Genomic DNA, 9,495 nt, shown 5'->3' with positions numbered 1-9,495 from the left:
GCAGGGATATGAAATTATGCAGGAAGGGATATGAAATTGCCTAAGGCAAGAAATGAAATGAATATGAAGTAGCCCAGGCAGGGATATGAGATTGCCCAGGCAAGGATATGAAATTACCCAGGCAGGGATATGAAATTGCCTAAGGCAAGAAATGAAATGAATATGAAGTAGCCCAGGCAGGGATATGAGATTGCCCAGGCAAGGATATGAAATTGCCCAGGCAGGGATATGAAATCACCCAGGCAGGGATATGAAATTGCCTCAGGCAAGAAATGAAATGAATATGAAGTAGCCCAGGCAGGGATATGAGATTGCTCAGGCAAGGATATGAAATTGCCCAGGCAGGGATATGAGACTGCCCAGGCAGGGATATGAAATTGTCCAGGCAGGGATATGAAATGAATATGAAGTAGCCCAGGCAAGGATATGAAAAGGCAATGAAATAAGGCTGGGTAGGCAATGAAATTAAAAGTCAGGCAAGAATGAAATAGCAATGAAACAATGCTGGGTAGACAATGAAATGGAAGGCCAGGCAGTAATGAAATTGCAATGAAGTAGTATTGAAATATGTCTCAGGACAGTTATGAAATAGTCATGAGAAGCACTGGTAAAGAAATGAAATACATTTCATAAGTTTTGCCTACTCTTCTCATTTCATAAATTCATTAGGCAGTGTGGATGTCGGTGTGCAGGCACTTGCCTGTATTTTATCATAAAAGTGGTAGCTACTAGTGGCTGAACTATGAATATCCGGAGCCACTCCCACCACCGCCTCCCATCACCCTGGAACAAGTAGAACGTCACATAAAGCGGCTATCTCCGTTTAAGGCGAGTGGGCCGGACGAAATCCCAAATGTGGTGCTCCAGAAGTGTTTCGAACACCTCTCGGAGTATCTAGTACATCTTTTCAGAGGCGTCTTCGCGCTGAGAACCTACTATTCAGGGTGGCAGGAGTTCACTACGGCGGTGCTGAGGAAGCCAGGTAAACCCAATTACGAAGTGCCAAAAGCTTACCGTCCAATAGCCCTGCTATGCACGATTCCGAAAGTACTAACGGCGATCGTAGCGGAGAACATCAGCCACCTGGTGGAGAAGGAGTCTCTGCTGCCGGATACGCACTTTGGTGGACGGCCAGGACGCACCACAACGGACGCCATCCACTACCTCGTGGGCAAGATCAAAGCGGCTTGGGGTAAGAGGAGGGTTGCTTCGGTGCTCTTTCTAGACGTCGAAGGGGCCTTCCCGAACGCGGTTACTGACAGGCTAATCCATAATCTGAAGAAGAGACGGATACCAACGACCTACGTCAAATTCATCAAGAGGCTCCTACAGGGGAGGAAGACCAGGCTCAAATTTGACGATTTCATTTCAGAACTCATCGACATCAAAAACGGAATAGGACAAGGGGACCCAATATCTATGTTACTCTATATCCTTTACAATGCAGATCTGCTGGACGCCCTTCGACGTTTGGACGAAGACGCCATCGGCTATGTGGACGACGCACTGGTCATAGCGACAGCCAAGACGCTAAAGCAAACGACGAAAGCGCTTAAGAGCTACATGGAAAGGAGAGAGGGCGGTTTCGACTGGGCAAAGGACCACAATTCGAGGTTTAAGATTAGCAAGGTGGCCGTCATGCATTGCCAGCCGAGGGCGAGGAAGGATGGGGATAGGCCGAACCCAGTACTCCGGCTAAGGGGAAATGTGGTAAAGGAGGTGGAGAGCTACAAGTACCTGGGGGTACACGTCGACAATCAGCTGAGGTGGAAGATGCAGGAGAATGAGGCCATGGAGAAGGCGACTTCCTATATACTTATGTTTCGCAGGCTAACCCGCACAAGTTTAGGTATCAGGCCCAGGCTCATGCGACTCTTGTACGTTTCGGTGGCCATCCCGAAGATGACGTACGCACTCGATGTATGGTATGTGCCTCCGAACAAGAAGGAGGGCATGCGGAACAACAGTGGATCAGTCAGAGCGATGAAGTCCATGGGTAAGATACAGAGGATAGCGACGAAGGCAATCACAGGGGGACTGTGGACTGCACCCAACGACCTGCTGGATGCGCATGCTGGGGTTCTACCTGTGAACTTGCTGCTGGAAAGGATTTGCCACGCTGCAGTGGTACAGATGGCGACTCTACCAACTGGACACCCAACGAGGGCTATGATTCGCGGATACAGCAAGACGCCCGCCAGGACCCACCTTGCCCCGATGCAGAAGCTAATCGAGTGTTTCAGGATCAGACCCAAACGCTTCGAGACAGTGATGCCAGACACCAGGCCACCTACCTACAAGAGACCGTTTTCCGCCAAGATCGCAGGATCGAAGGAAGATTCTATCAAGGAGGAGGGTCTGGACGATGCAGACATAAGGATATACACAGATGGTTCGGGGTATGAGGGACACGTGGGGGCTGCAGCAGTGTTATACAGGAAAGGGGTCGACGAGCCAGAGAAGACGCTGCGCTTTCACCTGGGGCCTCTGACGAAACACACAACCTACGAGGGTGAGGCCGTTGGGTCCATTCTTGCGGCGTGGATGTTACAGGGACGGCCTGAGGTGGGGAAGGCAACGGTGACCAGTTACACTGACAGTCAAGCGTTCATCAGATCAACGGGAGCGAGGAAGACGAAGCCGGGGCAATACCTCGTAATGGAGTATCTGAGACTGACGGAAGCGATGACTGACAGTACTGATGTCCCCATCCAGACAGGTACAGACAAATTCGCGCTCAAATGGGTTGCAGCGCACAAGGGGGTAGCGGGAAATGAGAAGGTCGACGAAGAGGCGAAGAAGGCAGCGCTAGGGGATTCGAGCCCGTGGGAGGAGTTACCGCCATTACTGAGGAAGCGGTTGCCATACAGCGCCACGGCAGTCAAACAAGAGTTCGCAGGGAAATTGAAGGCAAGATGGGCGGAAGCGTGGGCAGCCTCTCCGCGTTACGCAAGATTTCAACACGTCGACACAGACTTCCCATTCAACAAATTCCGGAAGATCAGCAACGAGCTATCAAGGCCGCAAGCCAGCCTACTAACACAGATACGCACAGGACATATCCCGCTTAACAGCTACCTTTTCAATATCAAGAAGTCGAGGGTCAGGCGATGCGATGCGTGTTGGGAGGCAGGACGTTTGGAGATCACAGAGACGGTGATCCACTTCCTGTTCGAGTGCCAGACTTATGCTGCAGAACGCTACGACATGGACAGAGCCTTGGGCCGCTATTCAAGGGACCTCAAGGGGATCATGGGGAGTATGAAGAGGATAAAGGAGCTGCTCAAGTTCGTGGGCCGGACAGGGCGCCTCAAGAAGTCGCTAGGGGATTCAATAGGTGACGTCTCTCAGTTGGAATCCGAGGAAGGTTGACAGATAGCACATTATATTCACAGGTTGTACACTACATCAAGGAACGACGTCTGGACAGACTAGTCGGCTCTCTGCCGGCGGGCTCGCCCACAAAACCCCCCCTCTATCTTTTACCCGCATCTCAGCTTGCGGACATCAAGCGATAAACACATACTGCCAGGCCGACAGCGCTCGACAATCAATCAAGCCAACGGCAGCAAAGCACCAACAAAACTCACTTTTCCCTGACCGCGCTCGTCCCGTATTAGCTGTACCCTTCGCATGGCGATCGGGTACTTGGAAGAAGAAACGCACCACATTCAGACTGCATCAGATAAGCAGAGGGATACGAGACTACCCCGCTCACCATACCGACGTGTTCCCAAACGGCGTTTCTGTGCCGGGCTGTGTGGGGGAATGAACGCCTCGGGCGTGCCTTCACCAGTACAGGGGACAGTCAACGGGGGTCAGGTATAAGGCATTAGGGGCCTTAGGTAGTCTACAAAGTTGTAAAGTCTGACATGGGGCCTTGCCCCAATAGACTATAATTTGACATTAAAAAAAAAAAAAAAAAAAAAAAAATAGTCAGTTGTCAGTGGGTGACTGAAGTGTCGAGGGAGCCACATTGAGTTCCTCCATCGACTGCTTAATTTGCTGGTCCGCATGCATAGCGCTATAGCAGTACAAGTAAGAAAAAAACCCATAACATGAAAGAGGGATAACGCACCAGACTTTGCTAACAAAGATGTCCGTCAAGGTGGCAATTGGCCACTCCTCACGGGTGCAGAGTGCTTGAAGGTCCTTGGAACTCATGAAAAACCCCATCTTGTTCCGTGCCGTGAGATTTCTGCCACTGTAGACCAAGATACCGGCAACGTCGAAAGATTTGTCGCGACGTTTGATATTGGTGATCTTTAAAAGTGGTGTATATAAGAAGAATGCGATGAACAAACCAATCAGACATACAAGGTCGCGAATTTCCTTCATGTAAGACGCAAAGCAAAGGTTTGCGTTGCAGACATTGGTCCCTTCTTCGTTGACTTGATTCTTGATGAAACTAATGGCCTCCTGGATCCGTTCATCTTTCTCTTCTTTTGTTGTTGCTCCTTGCATAAGCTTCTTGTACTCCTCATTGGTGGCCCTGTTCCAGAGCTGGAGGCCTTCTACAATCATATATGAGAAAGCGGGTTCAAGAAGGTAAAACGAAGACTAACCATGATCCCCCTCCTCTGGTTTCGTCCTGCTGGCAAAAGTTTTGAACAGGTTGTAGCGGTTTGGAGCTCGCTTCTCTTTGCACAGAAGACCCACTTTCTCCATGGCGAAGTCTGAAGAACGGCCATAGAGATGGCCCAACCTATGTGCGACTTGCCAGACGACCTGGCCAAACATCGGATACAACACCGTTTCCAGGAGTGAAGGCTTTGTCGAAGAAACCTCTTCAAGGTCTGGGAGCAGGGCGTCAGGGATCAATGTGAGTCCGTAGCTGCTCAAGAGGGATGCGGTGTCCAACTGGGAAGGTGTGTATGACGCCGTTAAGTCCTTCCAGTGGGCGGATGAGGTGTGTACTTTCCCTTCCGTTTTCATTGTCGATAACAAAAGGCAAGCAGCTTTGGATCGCGCTTCTTCCTGCTTGTCACGCTCCAAGTCGTGTTCGTCTTCCTCCTCGGTGTCCCTAACCAAAGGTTTCTTGCCTTTGGAACGCCGTTTTTCCTCCTCACACGCTTCTTCCTCCTCGTGCTCCAGGTCTGGTTCTTCTTTGGCATCTTCCTCGTCAATCTTCACGTCATCCTCTTCAGTGTCCATAACCGACTGTCCCCTCGATTTACACCAGTCCCTCGTCTTCTCTTCCTCGCATCGTCCCACTTCATAGTCAGAGCCACTGAGGTCACTCTCGATCACGAGATCTGGGGCTTCCCAGTCCTGTAATGCTGTAACTTTCTCCTTCTTCCCTTCTTCCTTACGTGGATGAAGTTGGCACTGTGCAAGACTGATTGCGGAGTGACGATGCCTCTCAGCTCGCACAAGTTCATAGTTGACGGCGTCAACATAGTCCTGGGGGTCGTGTGGGGCCGTGTAACCCGCAGGGAGCATGAGGTACGCCTGTGTGTCGTTATCCCACATTTCTGTACACCTATCGGCAGCGTTTTGGGCACCTTCTTGAGGTAAGGAGCCTTGGTAGCGAATGTAGCCCTTTTCCCAGGGCTTTCGGAACTTGTAGGCCACCTCTTCCCCCTCGAGGCCTGCTACCAACACCGCCTCTTCCCCCTTCGAAATGTCATAAACGTGGAGAGGGTAGATCTCCGGATCTTCGGGCTCACGAGAGGCATTGAGTTCCTTGAAGGTTTTGCGAGCCTCTGGGTGGACGTAAGCGATGCAATGATGATCCAGGATGCGTATGTCGTTCTCTGCCTCAATGAGATCCTCTGGCGTGTGAGGGGCCGTGTAATTCGCTGGGATTGGGACCCAAAATCCAGATTCCTCGTCAAACATGGTTGTCCGATCGTCGGCTGCAGAGCGGCCCCCTCTCTTGGGGCGACGCCCGTTGTAACTTCTATATCCCCCTTCTTTATACGCGAATCAGTAACAAGCGTCGCCTTGGAGTGCACCATTCAATGCAGCAATCTTGACGTCGTCAAAGTGGCCGAGGCTTATCAGTTCGATGTGTCGTGGCAGATGTGGGTGATCAGTGTTGTCTTCGTTGTCCGTGCCTTCTGCAGTGGCTGAGGAGAGGGTGTTGGATGGTGGAACTGGAGCATCGGGCTCCGTGGCAGACATCCTAAAAATATTATGAGATTGTTGTGATGTAATCTACAGCAGAAACAACTCACATAGTGACGACGTCATTTGTCTGGTCAGGCAAAGCAGGGACGGAATCCTGGACACTGTTTGGAATGAAGTTAGTTTGTGTTTCCTAGGCCGCCACTGCCCAACCGACTAAAGTCTGGTTGAGCGGGGTTGTCGACATAAAGTCTGACAATCAGGAATCAACTAAAGTCTGATTCCACGATGGACAATACAATAATATGAGCCACTAACCTACTTTTGCCAGCCGCTGCCCTCAGCCGCGCTTCCACGTGTGCAATGTTCATTGCTTGCACGTCATCACGGGATTTGCCAGTTGGTATCGAGACGCAATCGAGTACTTGATGCGAGACAGCGTTGCCATTGGAGGTCTTCTTAGAATTCATTAGTAACGTAGTAACTATGTAGACATTACACGACGTACCTTTTTGGAGGGATTCGGCTCCAGCATTTTGTTTTTCTTCGACATTTTGTTGGCCTTGGAAGTCTAAATGAGATGTGCCACGTTGGTACACGGACGGGGAGGGAGAGTGATTTACTTACATGGGTTTTCGTGGAACGAGTTCCGGCACTTGCCAAACCTTGGTCTTTTTGTTTGGGAGCGTGGGGGGGCATACTGGAGAGTGAACGAGGAAGCCCTTGGTGGCTGGTTCAAGTAAGTCGCGAGGGAAGGAAGTTGCTTGCAGTGGGTGTGAGCTGGTTAAACATTTCAGTGCATGTGATCACGTGCAACGCGACAGCCCTGAAGCCTTCGAAACCTGGATGCAGGCAATCCATGCATATTGAGGTTGTGTGCGCGTGGTCGTAGCCCAGGCTGAATGGTGGTTTGAGCCCGTTATACGGCTGATTGACAGAAAGACGTACATTGTGTTTTGAGTGCTGTTCACGTGGGGTAGGGCGGGCTGCAGCCTATGCACGTACTAGGGTTGGTACTAACTAGTCCAGAGTTATGTGTATACAATTTAATCTAGATTCTATACTGTTTTGAACACGGCGATGCCGTGCTGAGTTGAAGTCGAAGGTCAGTCAAAAGCTAAACAGGTTCCTTGTGAGCAAGGAACACAAGTGAAAAAAACGAGCCACATACCTTCTGAGAAACAGGTTACTTGTGTTTGATTTGGGAGGGCATCTTGGCCAAAAGAAATCTACGTTATTGGTTGTAAGTACCACGATCTCGTATATATATTCTATATTCTATATGTTCTATAATCTAAGCTATTTGGGAACGCGAAAATCCCTTCATCGAAGTTGTGTTAAATGGGGTTTTTTGAAAGACTTTCATGATCGTTTGATATGGGCTATCTGAGTGTTTCATGTGTATGGTCATCAGTGGGCTTGCCAGCTTATTTACCATCCAAGAAAGTGTACTGGTTTTGGATTAACTGACGGGGAAGGGTGTGAAAGATTCTGGAGCTCAATTAAGCTTTTGATTCCATCACTGCGTGTTAGTGGCTACTACACACATATCTATACAATTGACACTCAAGTGAAACATCTGGACCGCAAATCTCTTATGGGTCTGGGGGACTGGCTCAGGAGAAAATGGAATGCTGCTATTCTTCAAAGAAATGAGGCTACAGCTGTTTTGGCTGAACTTCAGCAGAAAAATATCACTGAAGATCTCTTGAGAGAAAATTGGGCTGCTCAGATGGCTCACCAGACAAAACCAAGTCCCAGGCAAGCAAAAAACTTGGCAGACAAGGTTATTCAAGAAATTTTGGAGCTAAAGGATTCTATGACAGAGCTCAAAGCAGAGCTATATAAGTTTGAGACAATGATTCACAAGGGGAAATATGATGATGGCTGGGAGGTTTCAGAAGTTAGACTGCATCCGGAAGATCTTAAGGAAAAATTTGAGAAGACTGAGAGGTCATTGAAGTCTAAAAGTGACACATTGGGAGCTGATAGCCATTTAAATCTTGAACGTTTGCTGGGCAATAAGTTCCTTCGACTCCGGGTCAATGCTTTAGCTGTGAAACAGCACTTGAGAAATTGTCTGCAACAGCGCAAATTTGAACTAGATAGTTTAGAGCGAGCATACCGTAAGACAACAACCAATAGTAAGTCACTGAGTCAAATTTATAAAAATGGGGGGCTCATATTGTTTTTGAAGCCAAAAAATTACAGGAACATTCAGAATCTCAGATAAAGCGCAAAGAACCAGGAATTCAAAACTTGGCAAAGAAATACAATGATATCTGTGCAGAGCTAGAAAAGATGATTAAAAGAAAAGAAAGTCCTCATGGTGCATGTGCACCACACAGAATAGCCACTGATGGCCTTTTCAAACTATATGTTGATGATGACATCTGGCAGGATGTTGGTTTAGATGACATGGATCTCTCTTCTGGCAGAGAAATCCCACAATGGCTGGGCGATGAAGGTGTGCGGAAAGGAATCAAATCATTGTTGGAGCTGGATCGATGCCAGGAAGAGCTGTGATGATTGTCCTATGAGCGTAGTGCAATGCAGGAATAGTTTGCAGAAGAGTGGAAGTGTGTTACGATGGCAATGCAAAGTGAGGAAGATAAAGATGTTATGTATCAACTGGAGTTACATGCTTATACTTTGCTACATCTATGCAACATCTGGCAAGATCAAGTACGCTTAGTGATTCCACACAAGGAGATGAGTCCATCTTGGGGTCCAACCAATACTTTCCATTCCTCCACTGATTCCTACCGGAATCCGCAGATTCCCTGGATTCCGGCCGGAATCCTGGAATTCCGGTAGGATTCCTGAAATTCCGGTAGGATTCCTGGAATTCCACAGGATTCCAGCCGGAATTGACAGGAATCCAACTGGAATCAACAGAAATTGAACACTAGAACTTCTGGTTAATTAATGTTGGACCCTGAATCTCCTTCTTTAGGTCAGACAAATAGAATTGTAGCACTAAATCTTTGACTAAACAAGGGCATAAGGCATATGACTAGTTACTTACTAATGCATGGACTTATTTATTTCAATCAGATTCAGAGACATTAGATTCTGCATGTTGTTCATCCAAACCCAAGTCTTCATCATCACTTTTAGTCTCCTGAGACTTTGCTTTGTGTTTCTGTTGAGTGAGGACATGTTTTGTGTGATAAAACAACATTACATGTAAAAACCAGTTGAAATTTCCAGGTTTCATGTGTTTGAGAAGCTCAAATCCACCCAGCCATGCATTCAATTGTTCACATGTTGTAGTATATTCAGTAGAGCTACATAAATCTATTCTATTACATTCTGAAGTCACCTTATACTGATACCTTCATATTCTTTCAAAATTCAGAAGTCAAATTTAAATAGAAATCAAATTTTAATGTATTTCAATTATAACATAAAATACATTTACTA

General features: G+C 47.9%; 3 protein-coding genes across 3 annotated transcripts; 1 reads left to right on the top strand and 2 right to left on the bottom strand.

Moving 5' to 3' along the window:
- Positions 1–3,936: 3,936 nt before the first annotated feature.
- Positions 3,937–5,841, bottom strand: LACBIDRAFT_332765 (uncharacterized protein; the record flags this gene model as incomplete). The annotated part of the gene is made up of 4 exons (XM_001887297.1): positions 3,937–4,024; positions 4,079–4,263; positions 4,318–4,514; positions 4,566–5,841. 4 exons carry the CDS (start codon positions 5,839–5,841, stop codon positions 3,937–3,939), a joined length of 1,746 nt encoding a protein of 581 aa, XP_001887332.1.
- Positions 5,842–5,928: 87 nt separating this feature from the next.
- LACBIDRAFT_332764 (uncharacterized protein) lies at positions 5,929–6,768 on the bottom strand (the record flags this gene model as incomplete). Its single annotated transcript, XM_001887296.1, has 5 exons — positions 5,929–6,127; positions 6,180–6,233; positions 6,388–6,524; positions 6,578–6,640; positions 6,697–6,768. 5 exons carry the CDS (start codon positions 6,766–6,768, stop codon positions 5,929–5,931), a joined length of 525 nt encoding a protein of 174 aa, XP_001887331.1.
- A 583-nt stretch (positions 6,769–7,351) lies between these two features.
- Positions 7,352–8,595, top strand: LACBIDRAFT_310171 (uncharacterized protein; the record flags this gene model as incomplete). Its single annotated transcript, XM_001887359.1, has 3 exons — positions 7,352–7,415; positions 7,461–8,213; positions 8,267–8,595. The coding sequence occupies 3 exons, from the start codon at positions 7,352–7,354 to the stop codon at positions 8,593–8,595; spliced, it is 1,146 nt and encodes a 381-aa protein (XP_001887394.1).
- Positions 8,596–9,495: the final 900 nt, after the last annotated feature.

The sequence above is a fragment of the Laccaria bicolor genome, genomic scaffold (genome assembly GCF_000143565.1).
Source record: "Laccaria bicolor S238N-H82 LACBIscaffold_44 genomic scaffold, whole genome shotgun sequence".
NCBI classification, from domain to species: Eukaryota; Fungi; Basidiomycota; class Agaricomycetes; order Agaricales; family Hydnangiaceae; genus Laccaria; species Laccaria bicolor.
This window is presented reverse-complemented; position numbering and strand designations above follow the sequence as displayed.